The following is an 18,568-nucleotide window of genomic DNA, read 5'->3' as shown; positions in this document are numbered from 1 at the left end:
GTCTTCCCCCGAATATGGCGTAAAGATAATTGAATAGAAAGTAGAAGAAAAAACAACCACGTACATCCAGAGGGTTCTGAGCTACTGACGAATATTCATGGTTTAGGCGTAAATGATTGCATTACTATTTTCCCGTTGACCAACACTGTAAATAAAAACAAAATAAGAACCATATCACTATGCTTTTCATGGCTTTGGTGACTGTTGGTTTCCCTGACATATAGCGGACTAGTCACTTTTTGTCAAGGGTGCATACACACCGTGAAAAATTACGTGCCCTCTATTGAAGACGTGGCAGAAATGTACTAATTTACGCCGCACAGGCGCCGAGATGCCTACCAAAATACTGAGAGGCCGGTTTGAGGCCTTTTGTTTAATGAAAGTCACGAGTGCAGTCAGGTCTAAAGTGGTTATTGATAAAGGCTGCTATTGGTCTTCCTAAAGAAGAGAGAACAAAAATAACTCAATGTAGTTGCTACGCATAACACTTGGCTTCATTGGCGTGTTATCTTTTCCGCTGACAGCAGATGTTTGCCATGCAGAAGAGATTAGCTGCCTCCCCTCCCTCTATTGCTTAGTTGTTACCTGAGTTCCCAGCTCTCTTAATAATAACAGTTAATATGACGTAAGCTCGATATTCATTGTTTTCCTGCCAAGGTCCCCTTTCTGTTTGTGTAGTCAGGTGGTAACTATAAAATAAGTTGACATTAGAAAACAAAAGGCTTCCCTTCATGCGAAAGAAATAACCTTCATAAATACTTTGTACACACATGTCCTCTTTCTATCGTTTTCTTATCGCACTGGGGATAACTTCGTCACCGCGAGTAATATGTGGTACCGCTCCCAGAGGACCAAGGGTTGCCATTGTTTTACGGAAACATTACAATCAAGCGAGGCTGTCTATGGAACCCATTTCGTCAGGTCCCCTGCGTTTGAAGTAATACGCGGCTACACGCTTTGCTTATCACTAGAAGTTAAGCAACGGTCACCCTAGGCTGACATGTTATACATCAACTGCTCTACCTCAGACGCCGGGCTGTAGCGCCGCGTGCTAGGCATTTGGTGAGGCGACGCCAGCAAGTTTCCACGCAGCGGTCTTCGCGTTCTACGCTTGGTGCAGACATTATGTCCGCATTGTCAATTCGAATCGCGGCAACGGCTGTCCTTCTGCTGTGGGCGCAGACATCGACTACCTCAGCAGGCAAGTGTTGCATGTTCACTAAATTTCACTTCGGCGTCCAATAAAGAGAAAGTGATGAAATATGTCGCAGGCACCGCATTATAATTGGAATGCTTGCCTATTTTTATAACGCTAGCAACAAAAAAAATACGGTAAAAATTTTTTGAGGGATCGTACGCGGCTCAGAAAGCAGTTGACCACCAATCGTACCCCTATCAGTATAATAACGAGAACAAGAAGGCCGATATCTAGTATCTCCAAGGAAACCTTTTCGTGGAGTTCACGAAAATATTTGCAAAATATTTGTTACGAGAATAAGGAAGCAATATTCTCGAACGAGTGGGAAAGAGAAGAATGATTAGAATTACAAACGATTACTCGCAAACAATTGCAAATCGATAAAATGATATTGTACTTCGTGTTTCTCTCTTCGCATGGCTACAAAGCCGATTTCTGCTCCGCTTAATTACGGGTGAACGAGGACGCAGATGATATTGCGCCGATTGAGCGTTTTGATACAAAGAGAAATGAAAGTCCCCGACTCCTGCCATTGCATCCGCAGAAAAAGTCCAAACATGCGACAAAGCACACACCTTGACAGTTTGACTTATGTTGCGTGCCAGGGTGACGCCTTGAACGAATAATATACTTTAACTCGAAATTGTTATTTCTACTTCGCACGATTTCCGTTTGTAATTCAAAAATGAATGAATGGAGGCTTGAGTCCCAAAAGGCTAACCCAAACAGTCCTAAAGAGGTGGCGCTGAATGGGCTTGGAACTGCACTCAAGTCGTTGGAATTTATATGCCCCAGAAGTGTTTCGCGTGCATGAAAATCACGTTTTTCGCATGTACGAGCTGAACGACTATTTAAAGCTTTTAATACTTCATACTTCGATCAGCTATGAGTGATTTTCGCCTTCATTTGAATATTTTCCTCAACTCCACTCGAGAATGACTTCTGAAGGCAATCTTATGAAAACTGAAGACCAGATAAGCTCGTTAAGAACCTTTCAATCAGTTCGTAGTTCATCAGCTCAAGCAAAAAAGGAACGAAAGAGAGAGAGATACGAGATTCATGCACTTTCCAGCCCTCATTCGTTACCGGCATTGCCTTTAAATGCGTATTTGAATGGCGGGTTCCGGCCTCTTTTCTTTTGATTAAGACTAAAAAAGGGACTTAGCTACTCTCAGTATTGCTTTCAGAAGAATGAGGACGGACAGCAGCATTGTTTCAGACGCTGCATAGAAAGAGACTAAAGTGCCTGGTTTCTGAACTCTACATACTGGACTCTTGAGCGTATTCTTTTTTGGCAAGCCACGCAGTGGTTTTTTTTTCCAATATGAAAAAGGAAAGAAATGATTAAAACAATGTACATGGCAGAGCCGAACAGAGAGATAAACTATCCTAAGCTCGTTACGAGATTGATTAGTAAACTACTTGTTCTCTTTCTTGACCGTCTGAAAATAGTAGAAAACAACGTAGGAGAAAAGCAGCCGAAGCATGTTTAGACTTATCTCAAATTGTCAGTTCTCTGAACATGGAGTTCTTGGTTTCCCTAAGTCTCACAAACATGAACATTGTTCATAGCCTTACCTGTGCTAAAGGAGGCTGCTATGTTATTTGCGGTGATAAATGAGTTTTAGTTCCTGTGACATACCTCGTATTCAGCGATAGAATTTCTAGACGAATGTTTCGAATCTCATCGTTTTCAGCAGGCAATGATAGGAGGCACTTTTCTGCGTAGTCCCCACGATCAGCAATTGAGGTACATCCGTCCAAGCTCACCGTTCTTTTCAAGTCATCACAAAAATAAGGGTGCCTCTAGGGGACACCAGCAGTGCAATAGAGACGCGCTTGTGAAGAAAGAAGTCTTGAGGTGTCGCCGACCGAGTCCTTCAAGCAGCTTCAGTAGCGCCCCGGGAAGTCCTAACAATTTGGCAGTTGACGCGATGCAAACCGATACATACGGTATGGTGCGGAAGCAAACGTGGTATGTAGATATTTTATGCGATAACCTAAGGCGCTCGTCGGACTATTTGCGTTGACGCCGTGATGTCAAACTAAAGACTAGGCAGTACGCAGCGGCGTTTTCATAGGCGCAGTTCATAGACCGGAAATGACGTCACCAGACCAGAAGTTTAGTGCGCTCAGAGGCCAAGTGGCGCTATGCTATCGCTTCACACACGTAATACAATTAATTTCCTGTAAATTCTTTACAAACGCGGTACCTTGCAGTCAGACCTCGCGCAGTGGTTATGCCAGTCCCCTAAGATGCAGTATCACCCGAAAGGCAGGAGCTTCGCGCCCGGAGGAGGTATTACTTACAGTTTTGTATGGCGTCGGCACAAATGCCCTGATTTTGCTGCGACGGCATGCAGACACTGTTGGATTATCTCTTGCGAGGCAATGTAGTGCGCTTATCAGAAAAGACAGGTTCGAAATGTTCATTTGAATATAATATCTTTCCCTCCCATCACATAATTGAACATTAGCCCTAATATGCGAGGTAACCGGTCACTTTTGTCAGCAGAAAGCCGGATGTAAGCTTTGTGAAAATCTCAAGTGGAGTATTGCACAATCGCAATAAAAACTCTGGCCTTCGCTAGTTTTGGCAAGATGCGTTGTTGGGCAAGTTGGTTCATGTCGATTGAACAAACAGGTTGCGCAAAAAATAAAACACACATTTAGAAGTGAGGGCACGACGGGACGAGCGCACTAGTTTTGGCTTCGTATTGATAACAGTTTTCAAAGAAGGTCGTAGAAGGCGAGTTGTAGAGTGTTCTTGTCAGCGTTGCAATATCATGATTTTATGCCTTGAGAATAGTCATCAATGCTTAGGAATCTAAGCGTGAAATCCACCAGCCGCATTCGGGCAATAAAGTAGTTTTGTTTTCAGAGACATTGAAAAATTCTAATATTCGAATGGCCCTCCTGGCATTTCACATTATGCATGTTCATTATCATTATGAATTATTAGTTCGGAGTTGTAACTGCGCATTACATTTTTCCGTTTAGGGCAACAATTTGGTCTCTGATAGTCATCCGCTATAGCCCAATCGGGCCAAGTTACGAAAATATGAAAGTAAAGGGGAAAAGCAAATGTTTCTTACGTAACTGCGGGGCGAAGGACATGCCGATCAGGCATAAATTTATGGTGAGTTCTCAATTTTTGGTTCCTTATTTCCTGGTTACTTGGCTGACACAGCGGTTTCGTGCTTGGTGTCTGTGTCAAAGGCGTCGGAAGAAAGCAAGCTATGTCGCTCAGAAATATTTTTGTAGCATTCATTTTTCGCGCGAAAAAGACATAGGTATTGGAGTCAATATCACCCAGTTACCCAATTCGGGAAGAAAATGACTGACTTATCTTGCTGTAAAGAATTGTGTTCTTACTTTTTGCCTACAAAGAAAAAGTCAACAGCTTTCCAGAACCTTCATAATTGAAGAAGAGTTCGTTCTGGTCCGGGGTTCAAACCCAGTACCATCGCCTCGTCAACTGAGCTGACCGGGACAGATAACATATTGCAGGGTGAGGGCGAATTGATCAAGAACTCGAAGTGAAAACGGTGGTGTAGAACGTTTAGTGGAATCCACCAAGGTGGAAGTTTCTGAGGAAGCTTTATACCTTTCGTATGTAGCCGCGTGGCTGCGCTTGGGCTGATGCTAATCAGAAATTACTCCCTTATTACAATCTACTCTACCTGAGAGATTTTCCTAAACAATGGGCCATCAATGAGCACTGTACTGTACCGAGTATAACAACTTGGCATTGACCATGCTGCAGAAATCGTGTGGCCGTCGTGCTCATTTAACACTAAATGAGCTGGGGTCGATGGGCGTTATGACGATGCATCACAGTGAGCTGTTGACTTATGTTGCTGCGGTAAGCACAGCTTGCCTGTAGCGAATTTTAATCGAACTCTCGCCATAACTTATAATGGCATAATGAATCACAGCTGATGGAGCTGACATCAATATGGCATGCTGGTTCACGTATTTTTTTATCCAAAGGATAAACCGGGGCGTTCACCTTTGGTGCATCAATACCTCGATATCAGTCAGCATCTGACATTTCCCCGCTTAGGCACGGCACTGGAGATAAAGCGAAAACGTGTAAGGACAGCGCCTTAACTGGTGCAGTTTATCAGCACTGTGATAACACATCCAAGTGCGGTGCGTTAGCGATATCGCTAGTATGTGAAAGATCCACAAAAAATGCTCTCTTTCAAAGCTATCTTTCCGGGATCAGTTAAGTGTACATTGTTTCTAACCGGCTTATCAGAGGATCGATTGCTTGGCTTATTCAAGCTATGCTACCAGATAGAGGAAATTAATATAACCGCCAGGGCATATAAAGGTTGTTCACTTTGAACGTTGGATTTAATGCCTTGGTTCTCAAATTTAGATATGCATAATTTAGTTTGCATGTCCACATCCAGGAAAAGGAGCGCAATGAATGTCTCGTGGTCAACATTTCCCCATCTCAAGAATTTTCCAACGAAATATCGATGATGCGCAAAATCATTTTGCCTCGTGTAAAGAATGTGATGAACGCGTTGTTCTGGAACTTTGTGTATCGGAGTTTAACGTTTCAAAGCGACTCAGGATATGAGGGACGCCGTAGTGAAGGGCTCCGGAAATTTCGATCACCTGTGGTTCTTTAACGTGCAATAACATCGCACAGCACACGGGCCTATAGAATTCCGCCTGCATCGAAATTTGGCCACAGCGGCCAGAATCGAGTCTTTCGGGTCAGTAGCCGAGCACCATAACCACTCAGACACCGCGGTGACTGGTGCTCCAAGTGTTAATAGTGAACACTGCGACATTTACATATTCCTGAAGTAGAAGTTAATACTGTGGGTTCTTTGCTGCCCCATGTATACCGTTATGCATCATATCAGGTTCAATATATCATTTACAGTCGCTGAGATTGGCATACAGGAATTATTGGCCCAATTGTAGACTAAATTTTTTGTGCAAGATGATCAATGTGGGCTTTGAGGGAAGGCGTGAAATTCTTCGAATTAATTTTTGTCATCCGGCAGGTTTTTTGACCAGTGTTATAATGATGCAGAAAACAGGAAGGTTTACAGCTGACCTCCTGAGTTCTTGCCCTCCACCGAAATACGGCGACTGTACCAACGTTAGCGCCGCATCCCTGTGTTGCAACTCAGCCGTCGCGCCTAGTCAGAGAATGGTAGGTTCACAGCCACTAATAGCTTTGTTTAAAGCAATCTTTTCCTCTTTGTAGTGTAAACACCGCGTTAAATGTGAACACAACTACAGAAGTCGGTAGGTTTCGACACACGTTGTGAAAAACTATTGACTGTTTCTATTTATTTATTGATTTATTTATTCAGCACCTGCATTACAGAAGAGAGAATTTCATTAAAAAAATAAATTACAAGGTTTTATGGACGCAAAGCGTGGTAAAAAGCATCAACAGGTGTAATTTAGACAAAAAAAAAAAAAGAAAGATTCCCGGAACGCGCTGTCAGGACAAAAAAAAAAAGAATTCGCAAAACGTCGCCTTTAAAAGCAAGTGCCATGACTTTGAAAGGGTGACCTTTCTTTAGGATATATTCGAAGGTGGTTTCATGTATTTCTTCTGACTAATTCCAGTTCGGAAATGGTTGTATATACTATAAAAGAGTTTCAAACGCAGGTTTCCTCTGTGAGTCTAGGTCCGTCCACTGGATTGTATGTTGGCCAGTGTCATGCTGAGTTCTCAGTCACAGTTTCCCAGGGCAAACCTGGCAGCCTTCTTTTGTATTTTTTAAAGTTCGTTAGGGAACTCAGAGAATAATTTAAGCTCAGAGGGTTCAAAGTAATAAAATAACTAACGCGATCGTGGCAGGCGACACGACAGTGCGGTAAATAGTCAGTGAAATAGAAACATACCCTTTCGAAAGTATAAGTAACACTGAGAGCAAATTGAATTTGTTCTGTTCCCACTTTCTAACGAGAAAGAAGCTGCGTTCGCTAAAAAGCAAATCTTTTTATATAGTGAGAACCGAACAAGAAATGAAACGGAGATGTTGCCACTGTCGGCCGGTTTCCTCTAGGTATGTGTGGCATGTCAAGACAGCTATTCGCGGATATCTGAGGCAAGCGTATCCCGCCATGCACTTCCTGGCGATGATCATTGTCATTTTTGGTCTGGACGTCAAGAGTCTGCATCACGTGGCGGAAAATCCGCTCACCTCCTGATTTTAACCAATAAATGCTTGGGCAAACAACAACTCAGCTAGAAAGAATCACAAAAGAGATTTCTGCCTAAAATCAAAATTGTATGGTGCTCCCACTGTCCCTTAATCCTGTTTTGAACAAAACCATCACTCGAACAGTGATACACACTGAGTAAGAAGGCACCGGATGTAAGTTTAAGGATTAGCACCACCACTATCATCAATAATATCCTGCACATATTAACCAGAGATGTTCTTACTGAGAATGAGGCAACAAGCCGAACCAATTATTCTGAGCCGGTTTGCGCTATGCCCTTCGCAGAAAGTTCGACCTCTCTTCCTCTTCCAACCTGTAGTTTTCTTTTGAGCAGAAAACGCTTTTCGTTCTCACTCTCGGGGAAGCTAAAGCCCACTTAGTAGGTGCCGAAGGTTATTTGAATGACCGTGTGCTTTTAAATGAAGAATATGGGAATAATTTATAATTTCTAGGGGTTCACGTTATCCATTATCTTGAAAACAGCAGCGTCGGCTGTAGTAGTGCAGATTTCATGGAACAAGAAGCATGGGGACAACGTGCGGCCTACGTCCTGCATGTTGTTATTGGATCGAGAGCGTCGAGAGGAAGCGTGGTGCACAAGGAGCCCAAGCCTGGCGAAGCGCTCTTTCTCGGCGCGTGCCTACGAGCGCAAACTTGTTTTTTTCGCGCTTCCGCAGTTCTCTGTCAAACCCAGAAAATTGATCTCTTGATGCGCAGGGAAGCAGATATATCTTAGGTCAGACTTGGCAACATAGCGCGGCAAGTTTTCCGGCGCGTGCTATTTTCTGCCGAACTTCGTGGGGCGAAATCAGGCGCCGGCAGTCCTGCCAACTATGCTGTGTCAGAAGCCTGTTGCATAAAAAATTTACTGTATATTTTTTACAACTGACGATATTTCTTAGAATGGGCAAGAAAAAAGAAAGAATTTAAAAGTACATGTTGAAACGCAGAAAAATTCAAGAGGGATTGCGAAGGAAACGATAAATTTCTTTATGCGTCTTACGCCCTCAAAAAAAAAAAAAACTAACAACATAAGCCGTTAACAAGTTACGCTTACCGGACTTTTTCCTTGAACGAAGTTCAAAAAATGCTTTGCGGCGACGGAACTCCCCCACCGTGAGCAACCCAATTCATATAATATCTGCGCATCAACAGTTCCTGAGGAGCTCTTCCACAAAACATCTTGGCGTCGGCATATCGCTTTTTCAGGATCACGAGAGATATCGGCAGCTCTAGGTACCCCCCAAATTTTTTTTCTGCTTATCTGCTTTTTCAGTGCAGATTAAAGGACTTTAGGCCAAGCAGAAATTGGCTGACATGTAATCTTATCCTTAACACAATGTTTTTGTCCCATTAAATCCGCACATTTTGTTTCGTTTCAGAGGCACACTTCCGCAGTGGCTTTTCGTAGGAGCTTTGGTAGTTGCGGGATCAGTGGGACTGAAATTTTTCCTCTGTTAAAGTTTGCAATTTTATGTTCACTTGGTTGCTGAACGTATCCTGAGCGGCGTGGAGGGGCGTAATTACTGTCCTTCTATGTTCTCACAACTATTTAAAAGCACTTTTACTGTATCAACACTAACCTAGTTGTGAGCGACCTCTGGTTCCTTAGAATGCGCCTTTGATGTGTATTTGTTATTGCAGAATAATACTGAAAAGCGTAGACAGAAGATATTAAAAAAAAAGAAAATATATGCTAGGGGACATTTAAGAAGCTGGAAACTCAGCCAGCTGGATGCGTAACCGCACGTCATTATGTAATACTGACGATTGAGGCCGTTGGGCACACTGCTAGCAACGAAACTACCAGCCTCTGAAGACTCGAGCCGAATGGGCTGGCGTCGATTGGTCGCTCGAGCGCCGTAGTGCCTAAATCTCGTTAACATATCTCTTGCATAAGCCTGAACTGCAGTCAGCTTAATCTAAAGTGGTGCTCGTGCTTCGGCACGAGGCCCCTGCAAAAGCACAGTGTCTCCCAAACAGAACATGGGTAGCTAAATAAGTAGCCGATGCGATGAATCGTTTGCCATGTGGGCCTAGCTGATTCTATCTAACAGGCGTGTTGTCAAAGGTTTGGTTGCTGCATTAATCCTTGGCTGTTCAGTGGAATTGCATTTCGGGACCCTGTGTTCGGCAAAGTTTTCGATCTGCTTCACGATCAAGTACCCCAGAATCTTTCCAACATCGGCGCGTGACCTCCCCATAACGTTCACGGCAATGTTCGGGAAGTTCTTCATCCGATGAAACATTAGAGAGGGCCATCAAAATTAATTCACTCTGCTCGCCGGTGCAGCGGTTTTAGAGGTGGCTGAAACTGCGACCCGCGCCAACCGGCCTAAATGCATCTTCATAGCTGTCCGCGTGCGCGTGCACAGTATAGCACACAGGTGGAGGCTGATGTTCTGTGCCACTTCTCCCACGTGGTCTGCTGAACCAGGCCTAACCTCCCAGTAGCATGTATGGCTGAAAAATGTCAGGAATGCTCCTTTAAGGTATCTGGAAAGACCCATTTTCACAGCAACATCACCACATACAACATTGGACTTGCTTTATTTTGCTCGCAATTTTGTGTTTTTTTCACAAAATTGAGATTATAAATATTGATCAATTATTCAACAGTTTTACGATGTTTTTTCTAAAGCGTACATTGTCCTGTTTTCATGATATAAAACTCGTCTAGAAGAATACCTACTGCGTAGATATATAAGCCATCATTGTTTAGTAGCTTTGAATCTCTATAAATAAAGATGAAGAAAAAAACACGTCTATCGTTTTATATATTTCTAATAATAGGTCAGACATGGCGAAAACTTACTTTTTGATATATCTGAAATCAGAGAGAAAAAATTCTTAGCAGCGAAAGATCTCTTCGGTAGGCACTAGCCATGTGGTCAGTGGCAGTGTCAATTTTACCCTCCTTTCAGTATTGGTTTGCTTCTGTGGCTTTTCTTGGGATCAGTTCTGTAAGCCTCCCAATAAAAGTACTTTAGACGACGTTCCTTCGACGCAACCATACCACGTTGTAGCACGCAGATGATATTCGCTGACGAATTTTATCGCATTCTGAGTGAACTGCGCAACCGTTTTCCAAATTGTGCTTCATTGATATTTGGTGACTTTAATTACCACTATATTAATTCGGCTACACTATCTGTCACGGCGAGTGAAAGAGAATCGAATGCATTTCTTCAGTCATGTTTAGATTTTTCTTCATCGCAACTCATCATGGAACCGACACGGCGCACTCCCACATGCTCCATCATACTTGATCTAATACTTACTAATATTCCTGACATTTGCGCCAACATCAGTTATATTGATGGGCTCTCCGATCATTACATGATTACTGGAAACATTGTTTGTTTAGAAAGAGGTAGGCAGGTGACAAATAAGAAAATTAAATCCTACAGCAAAACAAACTTCGATGGAATAAATGCTGAACTATCTCTGCTGACGTTTTTCTTACTAGCTTCTCGTCCCGTACATTTGAAGAAAACTGGATTGCGTTCAAAAATATGTTCTGCGCCCTTGTTGATAAGTATATACCCACCATAACAATTAGGAGCAACAATTTTGCACCATGGTTTAACAAGCAACTTCGACGCTTAAACAAAAAAAAAAGTGATTATACAGGCAAGCCGTCATGAGCAATCATAATCATCATGACTTAAATACAAGCAGTGCGACAAGGATTACTAGGCCTTACTTAAGTCCACTCGTCAACACTTTTTCAACTATCACCTAGCATCTATGCTAACAACCCTCGAAAATTTTGACAAGTAATAAACCCCAGCAGTCATTCTGAAATTCCGCTCACTGATCACACAGGCGCCACTGTTCCCGAGTCAGAGTGCGCACAGATATTAAACAACGCATTTTCATCTGTGTTCACCCGCAAAGACGTCTCTTTATGCCGAAACATAGATACACTTTCAGATGTGATTATGCAACAGATTACTATCAGCGAGTCCGGTATCATATCACTACTTAATAATCGCAAAATGTCGTCTGCATCTGACCACGTTGTCTTCAACAACAAGTTGTTAAAAGCACATCACAAAGCATTTCGGTAATCTTATGTGTACTTTTTTCACAGTCATTGTCATCCGGCTGGAGTCCTAATGATTGGCGCACAGCCAAGGTCATCCCAATTTTTAAATCTGGCGATCGTACATCCCCTCTTAAGCACCGACACATTTCATTAACTAGTACCGTCTGTAAACTACTGGAGCACATCATACATTCGCAACTCATAACATACCTAGAATAGCATAACATGATCTTCAAATACCAGCTTGGCTTTCGCAAGGGATATTCATGCGATGGGCAGTTAGCGGGATTTAGTAATGACTTGCTATCCTGCATTATTGCTATCCTTGCTATCCTGCCATATTCCTGAATTTTTCCAAAGATTTTGACCGCGTTCCTCACCACAGGCTACTAATGAAACTAAAACAGCTTAACATTGGCACACAAGTCATTTTATGGATAAAAGATTTTTTGTCATCCCGAACACACTTCACTAACATAAACCACTGCCATTCGTCTTTTATTCCAGTCACGTCCGGCGTCCCACAAGAAAGCGTGCTTGGTCCATTGCTTTTTATAATATAGATTAATGATTTGCCTAACTGCATCTCGTCCCGTGTAAGACTGTTCGCCGATGACTGTGTAATTTACCGAAAAATTACTACTGAAACTGGCCAACAAGAGTGGCAATCAGACCTAAACGCGATTAATGTGTGGTGTTCTGACTGGCAAATGACCCTAAACCATACCAAATCTAAGTGCATGTCATTTACACCTTCCTATTCCCGCATTCTAACCTCATTTATTATAGATAACAATTTTGTCGAGCTTACTACCACATACAAATACCTAGGAGTAAATTTTCAAACGGATCTTACATGGCATCATCACATCAACATTACTGTTGCAACTGCTAATCGCTCACTCGGAACCATGAAACACAGACTAAGGCAATCACCCTCACACTTAAAAAGCTCGCATACACCACCTTAATCGGACCTAAAATTGAATATGCATGTGCAGTCTGGGACCCGAGCCAGGATTACATCATACGTAACATTGAATCCCTGCAAAGCCGTGCTGTTCGCTTCATTTTTTCAGACTATTCCCTGTGCACAAATGTAACATATTTAAAAAACTGTGCCGGATTAGATCCACTATCACTACGACGAAAACACGCTCGACTATCACTGTTTCACAAGCTTTATCACCACGACGTTTTGCATGACGACTTCTTTCAGCCACCTTGCGACATCTTCCCTCGCCGTGATCATCCTTACAAAGTCAATCGCCCAGTCTGTCAGTCATCACTTTACGCGCAATCATTCATACCTGGAACCACAAGTGACTGGAATAACCTACCATCAGATATTACTACCGACGTTCACCCTAAAAACTTTCACAAAATGCTGCATACTCACATCAGAATGTGACGCACCTGTGGACCACTGTACTTTTATAGAGTTAGTAATCCTTCTTTTGTGCTCCCTCGAATACCAGTACCTTCTTCCAGATGTTTCTTTTCTATTTTTTTCTTTCTTCGTTGTTTTCTATTCTTAATCCCATCTGTTTGAATTTTTACGCTTTCTATTTGGGCTATAGTGTTGTTGTTATTGTTTATTACTGTACTTCAATATGATGTCTGTATTTTTTCTCTCTCTTTTCTGTTTCGAGCGAGCAAAGTGTGTCAAAGTGCTTCATGTCCCCCCTATCTAATGCCCTCCCCAGAGGGCCTTTAGGGTATTTGAATGAATAAATAAATAAATAAATAAATAAATAAATGAGGAAATGAATAAATGAATAAATGAATAAATAAACAAACAAACAAATATATAAATATCCCATATGCCTTACGCTACAACCGGGGATATAGTAGGAAGCTTAATAGGTCATGTTACCATCATTGAAAGTTAGCTGTACGTGTGAATGTTATTTAAGAAATGCGCATTTGGTATTTTTTGGTGGACTACTTGACCACGTCGCTAAATTACTTGCTCGCATTTTGTTTCAAGCATAGACTATAGGGAAGCTATGGCTATTTTAAGTGCTTGAAAACAGAGTTTGGGACACGAACATTTGGCTGCGCGGATATCTTTGCACCAAAGGCTTCTTCGTCATCTGGTTCATGTACGCATGTCTTGTGTCGCGATGATTCGAACAAAGCCTGTGATAGGGATGGCTGTTGTGTATACAAAATGTGGGAGTATGTAGAACAAACAGCCTTACGCATGCTCTCGAAGTCTCCAACAAGAAGCGAGGAAAAATTTCTAACCGCGCAGAAGTGGAGATACGCCAGTTTCAGTAAATCATACCACATTTCTTTTTTCCTTGCCTTACTGTTGTCAATCAGTCAGATCCTGCACTCCCTCAGTGCGACACAATCAACCTGTTTACTCCGGCCGCTCCATTTGCGAGGCTTCAAATGGTCGCCAAAGCCGACGCAGGCACCGGAAATTTTTTTCCCGACATGAAGGTACTAACGCTCTCGCGCTAAAAGGTCGTCGGTCATCCCCTCTCACTTCGCGGGTTTGTTGTTGTTTCTAAGCCCGTAATCACATAGTGCAGTAAAGCCTTTTGTGGAACTTGATAGCCTTAGCCGCTTTTATGCGCAATAAAACCTAATACAACAACATGCATTTCAAGTACGCTTCCAGGCACCGAGAAGTAAAGTTTGTCCATAGTATCCCTGAATGCAAACCTTCGTTAAGCGTCTACAATTACTGCCCACGGAAAAATACGGCTCCTTACTACTGTAATATCTGGTGTACACTCTACTGACTACATTTTCTTTCTCGAAATTTCATGCTCGGCGGACTGTCTACAGGCGGGGAATATGTGGGAGTTTTCTTTCCGAAATTATTAGAACTTGTCATCACATAAGTGGCCGCCGCGGTGGCTCAGTGGTTATGGCGATCGGCTGCAGACCCGAAAGACGCCGGTTTGATCCTGGCCGCGGCGGTCGCATTCTGATGGAGGCGAAAATCCTAGAGGCGCGTGTACTGTACGATATCAGTGCACGTTAAAGAACCCCAGGTGGTCGAAATTTCCGCAGCCCTTCACTACGGCGTCCCTCATAGCCTGAGTCGCTTTGAGACGTTAAACCCCCATAAATCCATAAATCCAAATCCTTCCCATAAGCAATTATACATAGCACGTGGGTTTCTACGGCAAAACTTTGGTTATCTTATTTATATTGCCGTTTCACAGTTTACTGGTTGTCCGCGCGATTACTGCCACTAGCTGCGTACTCCACTCGGATAGTGTCGCGCGTCTATTCTCTACAACCCACGTGAGAAATGGAAGACGTATCAAAATAAAACAAAAGAAAATGGCTCATCACCGGCGCCTGAATTATTAAGGCATGAGTAAAGCCTTGCTGGCCTCACAATTGACCGAGGTAATGTAATGGGTTGTGTATCACCTTAGAGACAGGAAGACTGTGATGTCATCAATATAGACATCGATCCTCGGTGAAGGAAATCAGAGGGACGACGAGCCTTTTGCGAATGAAGAAATGATAAACCTTGCTTCCTCAAAAACCCTATATAGTTTAATGCTGATCGTGGAGGCCTGTGAGACTGTATAACTAGTTCGAACTTTTAAACAGAGAGTTTTCGCGCCGAAGACTGCAAAAAGAGAAAGACGCACTGACATTTGGAGGTCTTAAAGGGAAACTTAGGAGAAATTGAAGTTGGCTTGTATCGGTAGAATACCAGCTACTGATTACAAAAACGCCACTCTTACTGAAAACAAAGCTCTTGTAAGGTAGAAAACGGCAAGAACCAAAATACAGGTATCGCCGCCACAGGCCAAACTCGCAAGTACAGGCGTGGCGACGTCATAGGACAAGAGACGCCACCTTGGAGGAATTTCCCTTCTTACATGGAATGAGAATCTCTGAGGCTGACAAAAAAGGTTGCGCGGTTCAATATTAAAGTAAGTTTGGTTTTAAAACCGATAGGGCACCTTTATCACACAAGGAAGGCAGGCAAAGGACAACCTGAATGTTAGAAGCAAAGATAACCGATGCTTGCGGCGCCACAGGCGGCCAGGAGAGTTTCGATTTTTTATGGCACTCCGCGTCTATGAGCTCTGCGTGCTCCGTGGTTTTGTTTTTGACGCGCCTCGATTTACAAGCGCCGAACAGCAGAGGAACTCCAAGTGCCGCTTCAAGTGCTGGTTAACCTTTGAAGGAGCCTGTTAAGGCTTGTCAGATGATCGCCACGGTCGATGAAAAACTATGATGGCACTATGTTCGGTGGTCGTACAACGCAGTTCGCAGTATAAAGAGCACTTGTGTCTTCGCACGCTCGCCCGGCGAAACATTCCCGGCTTTGCCAGTCAACTTCAAACTACTTAACGGATATCGTTTATTAGAGACGGGAGCCAAGGTACAAGGCAGTTAAGAAAAATTGCTGACGACCTAGCTCTGTTAGGCCAGGATATATGTTGCGAAAGCGCGATTTCTGCATCGGAAGAATGCATTCACTAGATGCGCCTTTATTGATGAACATACCCTGAGACGTCATGGCGGAGTGGTAGCGCCTCCGCCTTGAACAGCAAAGGCCATGGTTCGATTCCGAGCCTCAGCATAAAATATTTTTTTTTTTATTCAGTGAGTGGGCGGGGGTTTCAGTGGCTCCCATAGATGCCGCCACAGAATACGTTGGTTAGCAGTTAAGCGCAGGCTCTGAGGCGCGTTTATGCTCCGGCGTAACGCGCATCTACCTTGTAACGCGCGCGCGCACGCTGCATGGCGACGTCACGTCGGCCAAAGCGAGACCCTCTATACTACAATTGCGCTTGACCGCCGACGCGTTCGGCGGCTTCGGCGCACTCGGACCGCACTGGCGGCGACTTGGAGCGTGTCTCTATTTCGCGCCGAGTGCGCCAGCCGCCGCCAGCCCGGAGAGACTGATTCGGCTCCGCGGCGAGGTGCGCGTTGTGACGTAATTCAATAGCTTCGGCAGTTGGGCGGAGCTGTTCTTTTCGAGCTCTCGGATAATTTAATCCATTCACAGTACACATCTGAAGGCACATGCAAGTGGGCGAGAGAGCCCGATCCAGTGGACCCGTTGGATCTAGCGGAAGCCGTTGAAGCGTCGTGCGCCGGCTTTAGTTTCAAGCCGCCAACTTTAAACGCGACCGCCCTTGAGCACCCACCCGTTTTTTGTGGCAAAAAAATAAGTAACTTGGCCCTTCCGCGCCGTTCAAGGAATCAGAATCCGTTGGCCCCAAAGCCCCGGCCAGCCTCCGATGGGGGCAACGCGCCGACCTTGTCCTGGCCCCTCGTGACTCCCCGAACTGAGATTATGATATTTAGTTTGCAACGGCTGCTCACTGAGGAAGGGGGAAACGACCCGCCGGCGCCTAACCTAACCGTGCTCCCTCAAAAGCATCGCACGCTCTGTGGGGCTGAGGTCGCAGAAATGCAGGCCGGAGTTTTTGCGAGAACTACGTCGTCGGGCTCGGGATCCATCGTAACGCTGGCAAGACATCGGTGCAAACGTAAACGAAGCGACGGCAGCGCCCCCGATAGATGCATTCAACGTGCGGCGGCGGTAGCTTTCATTTCGGCAGCTGCTAGACCGCCCCGCTAGCCGCCAGAAATCACGGAGTCTGCGTTTACGTCACGTTTCACGTCACTCCGTCCTACGACGTCATAAGAGTTCTCCGTGACGTCATAAGAGTTCTCGGGTTTGAATCGGAGCGGCGGGAAAAACTTTTTCAACTTCGAATCCAGATTTCTTTGAAATAAATGCACCTTTCGCTCCCGGACAAGCGGCAACAAAACCATGAAATGCCGAACTATCAGATTTTGCTAACGAAAATATCTGATAGAGTTCTCCTCAGTGTCCCTTTAAGGGTTCGCGGACTGTACACTCATTCACTGCGAGCTTTACGCCTGATGTGGACTGCAGTCTTCCCCTGGTAAAACAACCCAGTCGTTACTAGCTTTGAAGTGTGGTTGGTCTGTTATTAAGAACGCTAAAATACTACAAGTTCTTCATGACATATACGTCATTTTCTGCTTTGCGCAGATACGTGCACATTCGAGAATGGCCACTGCGACCAGTGGGTGTCCAGCGACTGCAGCCAAGGGGCTTGCTTCGAGGTACGCAAGGTGTCCGACATGAAGCACGGTCCCACTGTAGATCACACGACGCACACAGGTCAGTATCAAGATTTATATTTTGACTCTTGGCTGCGAAGGCAGGAATGCACCAATGTACAGGTGGAAGCAATTTCAAAGGGAACACGGGAGCTTGTGGCCGCCGGGCTTCGCGAATCCCTGCGGTCGACAGCCGGCAGAATGGGCAGCACCAGGCAGATGCGCGAGAAGAGCAGGCGGCCGTGCTTACTGCTCATGCGCCTTTAGTGATGATTCTCGCCGGCTATTGGCGGCAGCGCTTCGAGAGGTGCGGCGGCCACGCGCTCGCGTGTTCCCTTTCATATTGTTTCTGCCGGTAAATTACACCACTTTTATCTTGTTTTAATTTAACATTCGAGCTAAAAAAATATAGCCCAACATTATGGGGATGCCATTAGCATAGCGTACTAACCGGCGATCAAACTGAAAAAAATTCGCCGACGCCTACCACGCCAGTGTAGCGTGACATTCTACGACAGCTTAGCGCTGGCGAAAACAACCAAGCCCTACACACTGTTGCACACAAAGGGTGGCAGAAATCCGGGAGCGGGATTTCCTTACGCCCGATTACGATAAAGCCATTTACTAACTGGCAGGCAATGAAAGCCATACAATTAAAAACAAAGAATTGGACAGAAAGTAGTTAGTTACCCGGAGACTTTAAAACGGGTTCAGAAGCAGTAGGCGCTTAGATGGCAGCCTGTTTCTGGTCACAAAATCTGTAGAAGTGGCTAGGGCGATAATAGTTCGTTGCATTTAGCCTTCCTGGACATCAGCGCAGAACAACGCGAATAAGAGTCTCCTGTCGAGCATACTCAAAGATGAAGGTGTCGGTACTACGACAAAATGATTGCTCAGGTAAATTTACCCAGATATTAAATTTAAAATTGCATAGTGAGCGATTAGATGCGCGACAACTGTTGTCGTGTAGAAATGGTTAAGGGAAGGTTGTCTGTTATCACTGTTGCTGCTCTTAATTA

General features: G+C 44.3%; 1 protein-coding gene across 3 annotated transcripts in view; it reads left to right on the top strand.

The window, feature by feature from the left end:
* The first annotated feature begins 901 nt into the window (after positions 1-901).
* The window catches only part of LOC144128190 (MAM and LDL-receptor class A domain-containing protein 1-like), a 118,048-nt gene continuing 100,381 nt past the window's right edge, over positions 902-18,568 (top strand). The window contains exons 1-2 of one of the 3 annotated variants that reach the window (XM_077661341.1): positions 902-1,201; positions 17,479-17,610. In XM_077661341.1, coding sequence (XP_077517467.1) covers positions 1,126-1,201; positions 17,479-17,610 — 208 coding nt within the window. In that variant the 5' untranslated portion in view covers positions 902-1,125. The remainder of the gene's footprint in view (positions 1,202-17,478; positions 17,611-18,568) is intronic. The other 2 variants (XM_077661339.1, XM_077661340.1) reach the window with 2 other exon arrangements.

This window comes from Amblyomma americanum, chromosome 4 (assembly GCF_052857255.1).
Source record: "Amblyomma americanum isolate KBUSLIRL-KWMA chromosome 4, ASM5285725v1, whole genome shotgun sequence".
In the NCBI taxonomy this organism is placed as follows: Eukaryota; Metazoa; Arthropoda; class Arachnida; order Ixodida; family Ixodidae; genus Amblyomma; species Amblyomma americanum.
This window is presented reverse-complemented; position numbering and strand designations above follow the sequence as displayed.